The sequence below is a fragment of the Spermophilus citellus genome (assembly GCF_964194105.1).
Source record: "Spermophilus citellus genome assembly, chromosome: 8".
NCBI lineage: Eukaryota > Metazoa > Chordata > Mammalia > Rodentia > Sciuridae > Spermophilus > Spermophilus citellus.
The window spans coordinates 845,865-862,601 of NC_138189.1; the positions used below are offsets into that span (position 1 = coordinate 845,865).

A 16,737-nucleotide genomic window follows, 5' to 3' on the forward strand; every position below is an offset into this window, starting at 1 on the left:
TGTCATGCCAAATTAGCACAACCACATGCTAATGCCCTCCACTCAAACAGCTGTGTGCCCACACGTCCACTTCTGAGCTGGGCAGGGCCAGGCGGGCTGGGCACCTGGGGTTCAGTCGTGTGAGTGTGGTAGGGAAGCTCCCGCCCTGACCACACTGGGCGCCTGGCCTGGCCTAGCCTGGCCTGCTTTGCGGAGGACCTGCCTCTGCCTGGTGCTATCCTGCCCTGTGCCCTGGCCCGCCTTCCTCCATGGGCCAGACCCCACCCCAAGCCTGGGCTCCAGCTGTGCCTCCTCGAGGCTCCTTAGCCACTGAGCCCCCTCTGACCTCCCACCTGCCCCCAGCCGCCCCCCACACCTGCCATTCTTTTCGAATACCAGTGTCCACCTGAAGTGGCCTTTGCCATCTCCTGATTACTGCCTTTCCTCCATGGCCAGAGCCTCTCTCGGGTGGCCACAGCTGAGTCCCACACTGACATGGGTACTGGGAGGTGCCTGTAGCCTGCTGCTGGGTGCTGTGGCCACCCTCCCCAGCCCACCCTACCTTGCCCTCTGCTGGACCAGGCCCTAGATAGCAGAGAGGCACTGGTTCAAGTGTGGCTACTCTGAGGCTGTTGGGTCTGGGACGGAGGGCCACAGGGACAGGTGAGGCAGAGACAGCCTGTTGGCTTCTTCCTTTCTCTGGTCCTGGGCCAAGGACCCCAAGGTCTCTAAGCAGCCACAGCACCTGCCTAGGCTCTTGCCTGCCCAGATATCCTCCTACCTGCCACGTGGCCTTGTCCCCCTCCCTGAGCCAGGGCTGGTCCTGGAGTCTGCCAGGGAAACCGGCAGCTGGCAGTGACTCTTGGCTTGGGTCACGCCAGACTTTTCAGGGTCTGGGCCTCTGTGTCCCTGTTCGTGCTTCTGAGTCCTTAGGGTTAGTTTGCAGCCTCTAACTGGCAGGACCCGCCTCTCACGCAAGCCTTTGTCCTGCAGTGGCTCGCAGCGCAGGGCTCGGAGTAGGACGCAGCAGAGGCCATTGTCCTCCAGCCCAGAGTGACGAGGTTTCCTCTGGCCTGTGGCTTGCGAGTGGCCAGTAAAGTGGCCCGACCACAAAGGCAGACTGTCATGGAGTGCTCCCTCGACGGGCTTTTAACTGTCCCTCCAGGCAGGGGGCACATGGGGGCAGGGCCTTGCTGACCACGAGTAGAGAGTGATGGGCACCAGCAAAGTCCTCGGCCCTCCTGTGTGGAGGTGGCCTGTGTCCCCCTTGTCTGCTGGCCAGTGGAGTCCATCCAGTGAAGGGGTTGAGCTGTGAACAGCCAGGGGCCTCTGCCAGGCTCCTTGGGGCACCTGCCCAGTGCCCCTGCGAGGAGGTCCAGCTGCACGGAGGTGTCTCAGGGGCCCAAGGCTCTTGTGCCTGCCTGACCTCCAGCACAGAGGAGCAGGGCATGGCACCCTGCTGGGGTGTGTTGGTCCAGAAGAGGACGCAGCCTCAGCAGGGCCTTGGTTCCTGAGCTGTGGGGAGATCCGTCACACAGAAGTGGTGACCCACTGCCTGTGCCTGGGCTCCTGGCTCTGTCCTGCCAGCCTGCTTGGTGACTACCCCTGGTCCAGGCTGTGTGGGCAGGCCTGTTGGGGGGGTTTGGCAAGACCCTGGCATCTCCTTGGTGCAGGTTCACCCCTTCCTTTGGGCCTTAACAGACGGGCCTAGGGGTCTGGGCCAGTGCTGCTCGCCCCAGAAGCGTCAGGTGGAGGCCGATGGGAGAGGGACGCTGTGCAGCGGGGTGCTCTGACTCTGGTTCAGGGTCTTGCTGTCTGCCCGGCCCTGGGCTGCACTGCGGAATCAGGAGGGGCCAGCAGGGCCCCTTCAAGCCTGGGGCTCAGCTTCAGCTGGTCAGGTTGCCAGTCAGGCCTGGAGCCAGGGCAGGGCTGTGGGGACCCCGTTGGCCTCCCGTGGGGAGGATGGCAAATGGCCCCGGAGCTCTGGAGACGCAGGGCAGGCAGGAGGTGTGCCTGGGCGAGCCCAGTTCATGATACTAGTTTATATTCTGTCGCTGTTTTTTCAATTAAAGGTGGGTGAATCTGAAGTAGTTAGATTTAGTCTAAACCCACACAGCCGAGGAGACCGGGGCTCTTTTTCTTTCTCGTTTCTTTCTCTGAATTTTCACTGAGGGGCTTTTATCTTTCCCTTAATCCTACCATTTCTGTCAGGACATAATCTCTTTCTCAAATTTACATTTTAATTACAAGGCCAGTGGAGCTAGGTGGAATCAATAATGTCAGCGCTGGGCAGCCCAACTTTGTGCGGAGCCCAGCCTCTCCATTTCCTGCTATCGATTGATCTCTCTGCACTGTCTGCTTTAGTGCTTCAGGCAAATAGGTGCCACTTGGCCAATTTAAACAAAAACAGGGATTTGGACATTTTTATGATTCTTTTAAAAGCAACCGTGGGAGTAAACTTGAGCCCAGATACTGTACTGAGTCAGCCGAGCAGAGCTGGGGCGCGAGGTGGGTTGGTCGAGGACTCTGCCCTCATCTGCTGAGAACTGTGTGCTGGGCTGAAGAGCCCTCTGTGTTTTGGGTCTGCTCTGGAGGTGTGTCAGCAAGATTGATTCCCCAGGACAGTGCAGGCGGGGCCCGAGCCCCGAGTGTTTACCCTGCTCTACACGCTTACCCATCTTCTTAATGGTCTAAAACAACAAATCAATGAAAAATATATTTCATTCTTGTAACTCTTAGGAATTCTCCTATTGATCTCTGGGCTGCGATTGTATCTGTCCAAGTGTCACATTGTTCTCTTCTCAGTCCGGCTGCCTCGCAGTGTGCGGTGTTGGCCAGCCGGGCAGTGTGGTCCCTGGGGAGGCCGTGCTTCGGGTCTTGGGGCTTTGGGATGCCTGGGAGTGGGACCTGGGCATTGTGATGGCACTGGAGCCTTTGGGCTGAGATCTGTGGTGGCCACAAGTGACCGGCAGCCCCCAGGGACCCTGAGCAGCTCCTCCGTGTTCTCTGTGGGCATCCAGGAGATGGGAGTGTGCCGGGTCCTACAGCAGGGCTGGCACGTGTTTCCCCAAGGGGCCAGAGAGCGAGTGTCCGTCCCAGCTCCCGAGCACGCCAAACAGCACAGGGCGGGAGGGCACAGCTGTGTGCCAGGGGACTTTATCTACAGAGGAAGGCTGCAGGCGGCTGTGGCCCTTGTCTGCTTACCACCATGATGTCCTGAAGAGCAGCTGGCCACATCTGTGTCCTGTCGGGCTGCCCTCTGCTCAGGGGCCTCGGGCAGTGGTGCTGGCCTCCACCTTGGCGTCGACTCATTCGCACACAACATCCATGTTTCCTACACGTCGACACGTCCCTTCTATTTTTGTTTAATATTTATTTCTTACTCATAGGTGGACACATGTCCTTGTTATTTTATGTGGTGCTGAGGATGGAACCCAGTGCCTCACATACGCTAGGCAGGCGCTGCCACTGAGCCCAGCCCCCACCCGACGTGTCCCTTCTCTTGAGGTCCTTTGAACTTAAAATCAGTTTCCCTGGTGTTGAGCCATCTTGGCTGTCCCTTGGTCCTTCCTGCACAGAGACTCTGATCCTGCCTTTATGCGCTCCCCGTCGCTGGTCTCGGGAGGGACTTGGGCCCGGGGGTGGCCACAGCTCTGTCCGGAGGTGATCTGTCGGCTGGGCTGCAGCCCTGGGCTGGCAGCCGCAGCACCTGGACGTGCTGCCCGGGCTGCTCCGCGCACCACACGTCCCCTCAAAGTCGCTGCTGCTGTTGGTTTACTTCTTTTCCCACCTTTGTTAAAATGTTTTTTTCTGTTGCTTCTAAACCCTTTTTTATCTATTTTTTCTGATGATTGTTTCTAATTTCAAAAAGTATTTTTAAAAAGTGTGTGTTGTCCCCTGCTGTGTGCTCCCTGCAGTACCGGGGTGGAACTCGCCTTGCACACTCAGCTCACACTGCCTCTGAGCTGGCCGCCCCCCATCCACCCTTGGTTTTTATAGCCTCTTGATTTCTGTTCTGTGCCCCCGCCCAGGACTAGTGGTGAGCACCCTCCTGCCCGGCCTCCCTGTCTGGTGGGTGTGGACGGAGGGCAACAGACTCCAGAGCCCTCCCTGGGCCCTTCCTGCCCTGAGGCTCCCGTCGAGGAGGCCCTGGTCCTCACTGCAGGCTGAGGCCACAGCCCAGCGGGTGGAGAGTCAGGCTGGAGGCCCTCAGCCGAGGGAGCAGCCCTCCCTGGCCCTGCGTGCCGTGCTGTCGACATGCTGCTGCAGTAGGACTGTCCTTCTTCAGATGTGTGGCTTTTTCTCCGATGTCCTTAAACTCCCTGTAGAATTCCCAGCCACAGTCTCCCTCCATCTCCAGGAAACGAGGCTCACCATTTCCCGACTCTTCTCCACAGCGCTTCCTTTTCTCTCCTCGGTTCTGGAAATGAGGACCTTGTACCTGCACAGGTGCCCTTGGCTCTCACTGCAGGAGTGTGTGTCCTCCGGGGGGGCAGAGTCCCTGCTGCCCTTCTGTCCTGCAGCAGCCTTACTCCAGTCGGCTCGCTCTAGTGCTGGGCTTCCCCTGTCCACTGGCTCCTGCTGGGGGAGGTGGCATTCAGAGGCCCCCACTGCCCTGCCCGTGTACCCTTGTGAGCACCTCAGTTGGCGGGTGCACGGGGGAGGGCAGGCCATGCCTCTGGGGTCCTAACCCCTACCTGCCCTGTGCCCCACCTGGGAGAGAGGCGAGCAAAGGTCAGGGTGGGTCAGACCCAAGTCCTTGCCTTGGTACAGGCAAGAGGGGTGGGCAGGGCCTTGAGGGATAGTGACCCCAGGGATGGCGGGGTTTGGTGGTGTTGAAGGATCTGACCTGTTCCACCCCAGGGATGTAAGAATGGACATGGCTGCAGAAGCCAGTGCGCCACTGTGCCCGTGGCCTTGCCAACCTGGTGCCAGGGGCTGTGCTCCAGGGTGGCATTCTACTCATTGGGAGCTTGCATCTGACTGGCAGCCACGGGGCGGGTATCTCCAGGCCCTGTCCAAGAGGGGGAAGTGACAGGAACCACTTCTCAGGGCCTTGGAGGATCATGGGCTCTCATGTGTAGGGTGCGTCCCAGTTGCTTGGGCACCGAGAGGTGGCAGGTGCTCACAGGATCTGCCCAGGTCATGGAGTGGAAGTCAGCAGTGGACCTGTGTCTGTTTCAGGGCTGGAGCCCAAAGCCCCTCTGCAGGCTCTGGAGAAAGATGCAGCTGCACAGGGCTCACAGGCGAGGAAGAGGACAAGAAGGGACGAGGAGGCATCGGACCCCACCTCTGCTGCTGCCCAGCTGTGGCGGCCCCACGATTGCCTGCCTCCTGTCCTCCCCTCCTCTGTCAGGTGATCCCAGATGTCCCACTTTGTTGGGCCACTGCCTGGCACCGTCACTGACTACCCAGAGCACCAGTGGGGTGCAAGGCCTTCTTTGGCTCCCTTGAGGGCACCTGGGTTGTGCAGCCCTGAGTAGCGGGCACCTGCTGACCTCTGTGTGGGGCAGGGCTGCTCAGCGAGCTGGCACAGTGGGGCAGGACCCATAGACGTCCTCTAGACACAGCTCATCCCCAGAGGCCCTGAAGCTGGACCACTGCTCAGGTCTTGAGAGACAGATGTCAGGTTTCCCAGCCAGAGGAGGGCCAGCGAGCAGAGCAGTGCTCGGCTAGGACAAGGCTGCTCACAGGACTGATGTGGCCGAGGCCCTGGCTCCCTGGTCTTACCTTGGGTCTGGGCTGCGCCCTCTCCAGGAGTGACAGCACATTCTGCTCTGCTCTCAGGGCTCCACTGGGACCAGAGGAGGCCCAGAAACTGGCGGAAGAGCGGGCCCGGGCGCCCGTTGTACCCTTTGGAGTGGACCTGTGCTACTGGGGCCAGGAGCAGCCAGTGACCGGGAAGATCCTTAGGTGAGTCCAGGGTGCCTGTGGCTCCAGAACACATGGTCCTCCCTGAGCCTGGCTGCTGCTCCACTGGGAGCCGCCCAGGGAGGCTGGGCCTTGTTATAGAGAGGGACTAGCCAGAGAGCACTCACAGGGGCTCTGGGATGCAGGCCTTTAGAGAGCCCAGCTTCACCTCTTGATCCAGCGCAGTCCCGGTTCTCATGGGGTGCTGAGCAGGTCCCATCACTGCCCGGCCAGCCAGAGGCACCCTGCCTACCCCAGTGGGACCTGGGCTGGCAGGCGGGCCAGGGCTGACTGGGCAGGGAGGCTCACTGGGAAAACAGGTGGAGTTTTACCGGGCTTGGCTAGGGTGGCTTGAGGGCAGTGGAGGCCAGCTCTCGGGAGGCAGAGGGCTGGTGATGCCGCTGTGACCCCAGGGCTCATACCATGGCCATGTGGCCTGTTCCTGTGAGGATGGATGGCCTCGCACTGGGGGCCTGCAGAAGGGGCTGCCCTGGGTTGGCAGAAATGGCTTAGCTACTGACCAGCAGAGAATTGTTTATGGGGTCTTCTGTCCTGGGGCCCAGAGCCAACTTCCAGGCCCCTCAGCTTCTGCAGCAGCCTGAGGGTATTTGGGGAATGCTGAGCCCATGGCTTAGAACTGTGGTCCAAGGGCATGTGGATGCTGCCTCCATCCTGCCTGCCCTGCTCCGCTGCAGGGTGGGGGCGGGCAGGCCAGGCGGAAAGAGCAGCAGGGCAGGGAGGTCTGTAGGAGGCACTCTGGGAGCTGTCCCTCCACATATTGTCACCAGGTAGCTAAAGGTCAGAGCCTAGCCTCAGAAGCCCCACACCTGGAGGCAGCACTGCCCTCCTCCCGCCTGCCTGACCCGGCTCCCCCAGGGCCCCTTGCAGTTAGGCTCCAGGACAGTCAGGCCTGAGCGTCTTGTTGGGAGGACCCAGTGGGTCCTAGCTGGCCCCAAACCCCACTGGCGAGGCCAGCATCTCACCTGCGTTCCGTGGGGGCGGGGCCCTTGCCTTGGACCACGCTGCAGACCCCCAGATGGTATTGGCCAGGGCAGGCCTTCTAGGGCTAGTCTCCCCAGTGGGTACCCTGCTCAATGCCCGTGCTCCTGCCTGCAGGCTGGTGGGCAGGGCGGGACAGTCCTGCCTCTGTTGTCCTGGGGCCCTGAGGGCAGAGCACAGAGCAGGAGGGCAGGTGTGACCATCCTCCAAGGTCCTCTGCAGATGAGCGTCAGGAGACTTGGTACACCAGCAGGTCTGAGTCTCAGCACCGTTTCTGGAAGCCCCGGGAGGTAGAAGAGGAGGTGGACAGTGCAGATGTGCCTGCCGAGCTCCAGAGCCGCCGCATCACTTTTGCAGGGAAGTTTGAGCCTGTGCAGCACCGGTGCCGGGCCCTGAGGCCCGATGGCCGGCTCTGTGCGCGCCAGGACCGGCTGAAGGTGAGGCTGTGGCCTGAGTGTTCTGTGGGTGTGAGGCTAGGCCAGGACAGGGCTGTGGGCACTTGGGAGCCTGCAGAAGGGGCTGCCCTGGGTTGGCAGAAATGGTTTAGCCACTGACCAGCAAGAATTGTTTGGGGGGTCTTCTGCCCTGGGGCCCAGAGCCAACTTCCAGGCCCCTCAGCTTCTGCAGCAGTGCAGTCTGTGTGGACTCAGAGCCCTGGGAAGGGAGAGATACACCCTGGCCCACAGCTGCCCACTTTCACCCCAGGCTGGAGGGAGCAGGAAGAAACAGGTCACCACTAACAACTGGCTGGAGGCCCCAGGCTCCTGCAGCTACAGCCGCAGATCTGGGAGGACCAGGGCCCCTGCTGTGCACCTCCCAGGACTCACATCTGAAGGTCACGCGACTGCAGGGCAGTGTGTCCCCACCAGAGGCACTTGTGCCCAGGGAGCTGAAGCCCTACCTCCTGGCCACCAGTCTTTTTGTGCTTGCTTTGCAGTGTCCTTTCCATGGGAGGATAATTCCCAGAGATGACGAGGGGCGGCCCCTGGACCCAGAGGACAGGGCCCGGGAGCAGCAGCAGCCACCACACAAGCAGTCACGCCCAGGTAGGTGTGGGGGCGGGGTGCCAGGGCACAGCCTGGGGCACCACAGGGTCAACCTGGGCGGCTCTTCACAGTCCTAAAGCCACAGCCTCTGCTGTAGTAACAGGCAGGTTGGGGACCAGCACCTGCAAGGCCACTGTAGGGATATGGACACACCCTCCATAAGCCACCAAGCTGGCAGTTGCAGGGTCAGGTCCTGCATCCTGCATCTGTCCTCAGTGGAGGGTGGAGGCGGGAGAGGGAGCAGGCCTTGTCCCCTCCAGAGATACCTGTCCCTCCTGCTCTCAGGGCACTTGCTGCAGCCTGGCCGCAGGAGTTGCTGGGTGCCCAGGTCCCCAGGGCCCCTGAGCAGCAGGGCAGCGGTGAGCATCCACAGATGGCTGTGCTTCCTGGAGCCTCGGCAGGCTGCCCTGCCTTTCCACGGCTGGGGTCCCCCACCCTGGCAGCTCTGACCTGCTGGCTGTCTCCATGGCATTCAAGCCTGGGCTGTAGCCCCAGGCCCTCCCTCAGAGGGGGATGAGTCTGCAGGCCCACTCAGCAGCTTCTTGCCCTTGGGTCTTAAGACACAAATGCTGGGTTTCAGCCTGACACCGGCCGGTGCCTGAGCCCTGGGCAGTGGGGGGGCCCTGACCTGTTCATCTTCAGGGCAAGGCCTTCCCTGGTGGTCACACTCAGGAGCAAATTAAGTGCCTATTTCTGTGTCGAGCCTGAAGAGTCTGATTTCCAGCCCTCGGTGGCTTGTTAACAAACAGGTATCAGGCCGCGGCTGCCCCGGTGCTGGCCAGTCAGATGTGAAATAGCGTCTCTTTACTAACTGCAGTATCGATCCCGCCTCCCGCACACACGGGGCAATTTTCTTTTCCCTGGTGCTAACCTCAGTGACAATGCGCGTGGCGCTGCAGGGCCCGTCAGCGCCCAGGAAGGCCGCGCGGCCGAGGCGTCTATTGATTTTCTTCAAAGGCTTTTAAATTGCTCCTTCATTTTCCTGAGGTGCTCATTCCGTCTCCACTGGATGCTGGCATTTTTTCCTTGTGTTTAAACAATTGCTCCATTCACCGGGTTCCTAAACTGTGACGCCTTCTTATTACTGGGAGATAAACTGTTTAGACAGTTTTCCTTAATCTTGGATTAATCGTCCCTGGATCTGAATTGTGCAGCCCCGAGTTCCTTCACTTCAAAAAAATCCTCCTGGGGAGGCCACACTATCTGTCTGGGCCCAGCCTCTCCCTCCATGGCCGTGCCCACCACAGCCTGGCCTCGCTGACTCCCTGTGTCCGGGCACTGCTCCCTAGCCCTGTGGGCATGTGGTGCCGGGGTGAGCACCCTGCTGCAGGCCAGGTCCACCTGTAGGGCTAGGCATGCTGGGATGGCCTTGCCGCCACTGCCCTGGTCTGGGATAGCGTTTCCACACCAGGCGGCCCAGGGTCTGGTCATCCATCTCCACAGCCTGCAGAGGCAGGCCAGCAGGAACTGGTGGGGAGCTGCCAGGATCCCCGCCCGGCCCCCAGGCCAGAGTGGGCCTGCACACGGCTCACTTCCAGCAGCCCTCTGAGCAGGGCTCTCTGCTCATGCACTGGGTGTGGCCTGACCCTGGGGAGGCTGCCCAGCAGGGCTGGGTGGCACACGGTACCCAGTCCTCTCAGGAAGGGCACCCTGTTGGGCTGAATTCCTACCTGTTTCTGAGACCCACAGCCAGGCTGTCTGTGGACGAGTGAAACACAAGCTCTCCACTGCCTGTCGTCCTGGGCCTTCCCTCACCTTGGTCCTGTCCAGCCTGTTAACAGCACCACAGTGGCTCAGTGGCCACTGTCCAGTTTGCAGTCCAGTAATCACCCTCCAGAGGCACTGAAACCCTCACTTCCAGCCTTGTTTGACAGCCTGCCTCGAAGCTCATGGGTGTACCATGAGGGCCCTCGGAGGCCTGACCTAGCTCCCCCCTGCCTGTCTGGGCCACAGGGGTCCTTGGGGGCTCAGGCACCTCTGAGGGTTGTGGAGTCCTCTGCAGTCTGTGGGGCCATGCCGGATGCAGAGGGAGTAAGCTCTACCCGGTCCTCATCCCGGCCCTCACCTGGCTCCACTGTGGGAAGCCTGAGCTGGAGCCTGGCCCCACCCCTTCCGGACAGGGCCCTGGGCTCCTGCCTGGCCCCAGCCGGAAGCTTCTCCCCGAGCCCCTCCACCCCAGGAGGGCTTCTGAAACCCTTGGGTCCTATCTAGACTGGCAGGACCCGGAGCTCATGAGGGACGTGGAGGCAGCCACAGGGGCAGACCTGGGCTCATCGAGGTACAGCCAGAAGGGCACAGGGAAGCGGAAGAAGCACCCCAACCTCACGGACCTGCGAGAGCGAGCCGACACCAGCCGGGCCCGCCTCAGGAAGAAGGTCTTCGCCAAGTAAGAGCTGCTCGCCACGCCTCCGGGACCCCTGGTCTGCGCATTGGAGGGGGGCCTCTGGGGCTGCCTGGACCTTCTCCCTAGCAGCCTCCAGCTCCGGCCAGGGGCAGGGCCATCCCAGGGGTGGTTAGGGGCCCAGCTGTAGCTGGGCGCCCTGAGCATTCTCCCAGGGAGGCTGCCATCCTTGCTTCCCGGTGGCTTTGGGCAAGGGCCAGCTGCTTCAGAGTGGACCCTTCAGGCCCTACCTGGCTGACCCCAGAGGGCCAGGCCCTGGCCTTGCCGTGCCCCAGTCAGTGCCTGCACTCTCTAGGGCCTCAGGGAGGACAGCCACTGCAAAGGCTGGCAGATGGATCAGCCTCCTACCGCCTGATTCCAGGCCCAGGTGCGCGGGGTCTGGCCTTCCCGCTGCTCAGCAGAGTGCGGCCACTTGGACCTGCTTCTTTTCTCTTTGCATCAGCCTACTCTGCTCAAAGAGGACCTGGAGTGTTGCTATAAGGCCCACGAAGCCATTGCCTCCCCCTGAGGTTGATGCCAGGCCCTGAGGGGCCTGCCTGGCCATGCCCACTGCCCCCGTAAGCCTCTTGCCTAGGAGCACCTGGAGTGCTCGGCTCACCTGGCAGGGAAGGCTGTTGGTGTTGCCAACATCTGGCCTGTGGGGTCAGCAGAAACAGGGCTCCCTTGGCAGTGGGGGCCTGAGGGGCTGCCAGAGGCACCTGGGTGGGACTGCTTTGGGGTATAAGGCTGGTGTCCAGTGGGTCAGTCAGGTGTGAAGGGCTCTTGGATGCCTCTGCCTGGGAGCAGTGGAGGCCTAGGGATCCGTTCCGGCCTCCTTCCTGCTTCCTCCTGGGGACAGTGAGATCTGTGGTGGATGCAGGGCCTCAGAGCCCACTACTCACACAGCTGCGTGGCCTCGAGTCTGCCACAGAAGGAACCTCAAATGACCTCCACAGCCCTGCCTTGAAGGGAGAGCCAGTGGCAGTGCCTGGCAGAGTTCAGGGCTCCAGGCCCAAGATGTGTCCCCGCTTTATGGCTTCAGGCCCTGCTGGTGCCGGTCCTCAGGCACCACGGCCCCTGAGCTGGTCTGTGGGGCAGCCTGTGTCTCGCCTGGCATCGGGCAGCAAGCCTGTGGCCACTCAGGCCTCTTGCCTTCCTCTGTGTGTCTATCACGAATTCCCCAGCTGCACACGCCCCCAGAGCTGCTCTCCATGAGGTTAGGGCGGGCTATGCCCTCACTCCTGGGCGCAGCTAGTCCTGGCAAGATCAGGGATCCTGATGCTGCCTTCTTGGCCCCCAGGTGAGGCCTTCTTCCCCAGGGCAGGGCCCCTGCTTGGACAAATGCACAGCCATCCAGAAGCGTGCCCAATCCCCGAGAGCCCCAGCTGGAGCCTCCCTGACCACGTGTGGCCTTGCTCTCCCCACAGGGCAGCTGTGCGAAGAGTGGTCACTGCCATGAACCAGGTGGACCGGAAGAAGCATGAGAAGTTTGCAAACCAGTTTAACTATGCGCTGAATTAGAGGCTGTGCCGTGGCCCCTGATCGTCAGCTCTTCTTCCTCTGCCAGCACGGGGAGGGAGTGTGGGTGTCCATCTGGGAAGGAGCCTTTCTTGTGTGTGGTCAACATCAGGAAATGGTGTGCCAAGATGCCCTGCAGTGGTGGCCTTCACCTGCCTGGGGGCCACCACCACCTGGTTGCTACGTGTCCCCTGTGGGGCATCCTGTGAGTTCTTTTGAGCCTGTGCACTGGGCAGTGTGGTCAGAGCCCATGGACGGGCCCACGATCGGCACCTCCTGCCTTCCACCCACGCTGCACCCCCCCGGAGGCTGCCTCTGAGCAGAGCAGCTCTGGGAGGCCCACACTCTGTCACTGTGCCCGCAATGGGAACTCAACCCTGGTGGAGGCCAAGTCCAGGCCTCGGTGGCCCTAGTTCCCCCGCAGGGCTGCTGAGGAGGCCCCTGCCCCCTGTGGAGTGTGGCTTCAGGGGCAGTGCGGGCTCACGCAGCTGCACTCCAGAGCTCTCTGCTGCCCTACAGGAGCCGCTGGCCCCTTCCTGCCCGGGTCTGCCTCTGCCTTCTGGACATTTCAGATATGGAGTTGTTCACAGGTGGCCTTCGTCACGCTACTGCCCCTTGGCGGATGTTGTCAGACCTCCGTCTGTGGCACCTCAGTCTTCCTTCCTTTGCATCACCTGGAGCCGAGAGGTTCCTCGGGTGTTCCTCTTTTGACCTTTGGGGCATTCCCACGTTTTAGCCTTTGGGAATAGCACTGCTGTGAGCGTGTGTGGACAAAGGTGGACAGAGGTTGTCCACCCGAGGGATACACCAGGGGGCATAGTGACTCCATGCCCCACCTTTCAGTGAACTGCCAGGCCCCCTTCCACGGGGAGGGTCTCCATCCTGCACCCCGCCAGCAGCCCGTGAGTCCCGCTGGCCTGCTTCCTTACCAAGCTCAGGGTCACCTGAATTTTTAGTTTCTCGCAATCTTTGTGGACGTGAAGGGTTTGCTCGTGTTCAGATTTGCATCTCCGTAATAACCAACGTTGAGCATCTTCTGTTCTTATTGGCCATCTGTATGCCTTTTTTGGAGAAATGTCTACCCAGATCTTTCCCGTCTTTAATGGGGTATGTGTCCTGTGTTGTGAGAGTTTTGCAGAGAGTCTGGACACCAGGCCCTTGATACTTGCTGATACCTCTTGCCTCCTGCCTTCTCAGCTTCCCGGTAGGGCCTTTTAAGAGTCATTATTTGTTGAAGTCCAGCATGTGTGTCTTTTTCTTTTGTTGCTTGTGCTCTTGGTGTCGTGTCTGTGATGTCATTGCTCATTTCAGGTCACAAAGATCTGCTCTTCAGCTTTATTTCCTAAGACTTTCCTATTTTTAGTTTTTAGTCCGGTCTTGGGTCCATTTTAGGCTGAGTTGTGTAAGGTGTGAGGTGGCCCAGCCTCCTCCTCCTGCACCGTTTGTTGAGAAGCCTGTCCCCTGGGCCTGCCTGGCACCCTGCTGGCCCCCAGTCTGCAATCCTCTCTCCGGCCGGCAGCCCTTTGCTGCTGCAGTGCTGCTGTAGATTCTGTATTTGGTGAACATGAGTCCTTCAGCTTTGTTCTGTTCAGTGTTTTTGGCTATTTTGGGGTCCTTTGCATAGAATGAATTTTAGGATTAGTTTGTGAGTTTTTGGGAAAAAAAAAAACCCTTACAATTTTGATAGAGATTGTATTCAGTCTATAGATCATTTTGGGAAATAGTCCCATCTTGTTTTCAGAGTCATGAATTTTTGATACCTTTCCATCTAATTGTCTTTAGTGTGTTTTACAGAGTTTTTATGAGTGTTCATACAAAATTGAAGCTGGCTGCAGTGGTGCATACCTGTAACCCCAGTAACTGGGGAGGCTGAGGCAGGAGGATTTCAAGGCCAGCTTCAGCAGTTTAGTGATGTTGGGGAGCAGACAGATGTGAGTGGTGGGAACAGGAGGTTAAGAGGATGACTGTATAACACGGGCCCACTGTGCCGACCCCCACATGCTTTCTTTTCCAAGAAGCAATTTACCTGCAACCTTGCCTGGCCGAAGTGGACAGGATGTGGCACATTTCTCAGGAAATTACTTGTTACCTGCAGGAGAAATGCAGGCTCAGAATAATGTTGATGATGGGGCTGGGGCTGAAGCTTAGTGGCAGAGCGCACGCCCCTTAGTACCACGTAGAACACCTGAATAAAATAAAAGCATTCTATTCATCTACGACCACAGAAAACACAACAATAACGTTGATGACGAGGGCGCGGTGGTCATGCTGGTCATCCCAGCAGCTCGGGAGGCTGAGGCAGGAGGATCGTGAATTCAAAGCCAGCCTCGGCAACTTAGTGAAGCCCCAAGCAATGTAGTGAGACCCTGCCTCTAAACATAAAAAGGGCTGGGGGTGTGGCTCAGTGGCTCAGTGCCCCTGGGTTCAATCCCTGATGTATTAAAAATGAAATTAAGAATTTATGGTTAAAAAATTCAATTAGAAATAGTGAGCATGGGCCAAGGTGACCTAGAGTTATAGCAGTGGGTCTTGAAAGATGATGTCATCTGTCAGTCAAGGTGGACTTGGGTGGGACTCTCTGGAAACTTCTCTGGATCCCAAGTAAAACTGGAGCCTTGAGAGTGTCCCTGTCCCTTTTCCTGACCCTTCAGTAGGCTCACTCCTGTTGACTCTGAGCAGCAGGTCTGGACCTTTCTACCGATCGTGGGACTGGGGCCTGCCCTCCTCCTGCTCTCAGGAGCCCTGCCCTGGAACAGCGAGACCCTGCAACTCAGTGGGACCCTGTCTCAAAAAGTGAAGGGGCTGGGGTGGTGGCTCAGCGGTAGGACGCTTGCCTGGCACGGGCGGGACCCGGGTTCCATCCTCAGCACCCGTAGAAATGAAGGCATGGTGTTGTGTCCTTCTACACCAAAAAATAAATATTAAAAATAAGTAAGTAAAAAATAAAAAGGGGTGGGGATGCAGCTCAGAGATTAAGCACCCTGGGTTCAATCCACAGTGCCAAAAAAAAATAATAAATCATTCCTAAGTGTTCTTTTTGATACTATTATAAATTTGTTTGCTCTCTGAGTTCCAATTTTTCAATTATTTGTTTGTTGCTAATGTATAAAATACAACCGATTTTTGCATGTTGATCTGTATCCTGCCACCTTGCTAAGCTAGTCTGTTGGTTCTAAGTGTGTGTGTGTGTGTGTGTGTGTGTGTGTTTTCCAAACACTTTTTTGTGCACAGTCGTGTCATCTGCAAACGGAGATCTTTTCCTTCTTCCTTTGCAGGCTGGGTGCTTCCTGTGCCTGTGTCTTGCCTCATTGCTGGGCTGGCACCTCCTGCCTGGTGAGGACCAGACCTGACAGAGCAGAGGCCCCTGACTTGCTCCTGATCTCAGGGGCGGCTCTCAGCCTTTCCCTGCTGAGTGTGACGCCAGCTATGTTCTGTAGCATCACATTTCCAGAGCGAAGTCCCCTTACTCCTAATTGTCCCTTTGTCATGGAGGATCGTGTTTTATCAAATGCTTTTTGTTTCACTGCCAAACGCTTTTTCTCCATTCTCAAGATGGTGAGATGGCCTTTCCCCGTTCTCCTGATCAGGCTGGGGCCTCCTGGGTGCCTCGCGGGTGACACTCTGGCACTCCTGCCATGGGGTGGGTCCTCTCGTTGTGCTGCTGGGTCTGTCGGCTGGTGTGGTGCATCTGGATTCTTAGGGGACGTTGGTTTGTCTTGTTTCTTGTGACGTCCTTGGTATCAGGGCCTTGTTGGCCTCCCAGAACATGGTGGGAAGTGCCTCTCTCCTGTACTTTGGAAGTTGCGGGGACCGGTCATCATCACTCCAGCCCTGGTTGGGGTTCACCAGCAACACCGTGGCCCTGGGCTTTGTGAGACTCCTTAGCTGGTGGTGACCTGAGTCCGTGGAGCAGCTCACTCTGCCCAGGAGCCGTCCTGCGCCTGGTGACCTGTGCTGGGCGGGACTGCTGCTGCTCACGTCTCCCTGCACCCAGTGCTTGGATTCTCTCCCCTGCTCTCGCCCCTTCCTCCCTCCTTCTCCCTTGGTCAGTCTGGCTAAAGGTTCATGACTTTGTTGTTCATTCAAAGAAATGACCACTGGTTCTGTTGATCGTTGACTTTTCCGTGCTTTATTCCACTGATCTCTACTTCGACCGGCACCATCTCCTCTGGGTGCTTTGGCTCTAGTTCACTGGGTGTGTTTCCTGAGACAGCAGAGTCGCTTCCTGGCTGCAGCCCTCAGTTTCAGTGTCGACCTGGGCTCTCATGCGAGTGCTCCTGGATGCTGTGTTCCTGCACTCCTGTTCCTTTTCGCAGTCCTGGTGGCGGAACCCAGCCTCACACAGCGAGGCAAGCGCTCTCCCACTGTGCTGTGCCCCAGCCCTTTCTAAAATCTAATTTTAAAAAAGATGAAAAGACTTTAAAGCACCCTGAATTCATTTCCTAGTACCCAAAAATAAATAAACCTAGAACCTGGGTCCTCTTGTTTTTTCTGCTTCAGAGGGTGAGAGGGTAACCTGGTAAGCAGGTAACTGGGTAGCCAGGTAACCGGGTAACCACTGCTTCTGCCTTCAGAGCCCACAGGTGGGGTCTCGGTCTCTGCTCCCAAGTTGCTGTGTCAGCCGTGCTCAGCCCCTCGGACCTCCCTTTCCTGCCAGCCTTGCCTCCTCCCACGGTCCTCTCCCGAGGCTGCCGAGTGCTGCAGCTCACATCTCCATCCCACAGGGGCCAGCCCCGGGCCCAGCACGGCCAGCAGCGGGGTCCAGCCATGCACCGGCTCTGGCACTCACTGCGTCCTGTGGACTGCAGGCCCTCGGCTGGGCCTGGCGCCCTGCAGGTGCCTCTGCCGTGCCCCCTCTGCCGTGCCCCCCTGCCGTGCCCCCCTGCCCTGCCCCTCCTACTGTGC

The 16,737-nt window shown here is 58.9% G+C and overlaps 1 protein-coding gene across 5 annotated transcripts in view; it reads left to right on the plus strand.

The window, feature by feature from the left end:
- Nucleotides 1-16,308, plus strand: part of UVSSA (UV stimulated scaffold protein A) — a 32,617-nt gene extending 16,309 nt beyond the window's left edge. For 2 of the 5 annotated variants that reach the window (XM_081304187.1, XM_081304188.1), the window contains 6 exons: nt 5,164-5,335; nt 5,767-5,892; nt 7,139-7,325; nt 7,826-7,934; nt 10,146-10,320; nt 11,742-16,308. In XM_081304187.1, coding sequence (XP_081160313.1) covers nt 5,164-5,335; nt 5,767-5,892; nt 7,139-7,325; nt 7,826-7,934; nt 10,146-10,320; nt 11,742-11,835 — 863 coding nt within the window. In that variant the 3' untranslated portion in view covers nt 11,836-16,308. Of the gene's footprint in view, nt 1-5,163; nt 5,336-5,766; nt 5,893-7,138; nt 7,326-7,593; nt 7,935-10,145; nt 10,321-11,741 lie in introns of those variants that run through there. The other 3 variants (XR_014023295.1, XM_081304186.1, XR_014023296.1) reach the window with 3 other exon arrangements.
- The last annotated feature ends 429 nt before the right edge of the window (nt 16,309-16,737 follow it).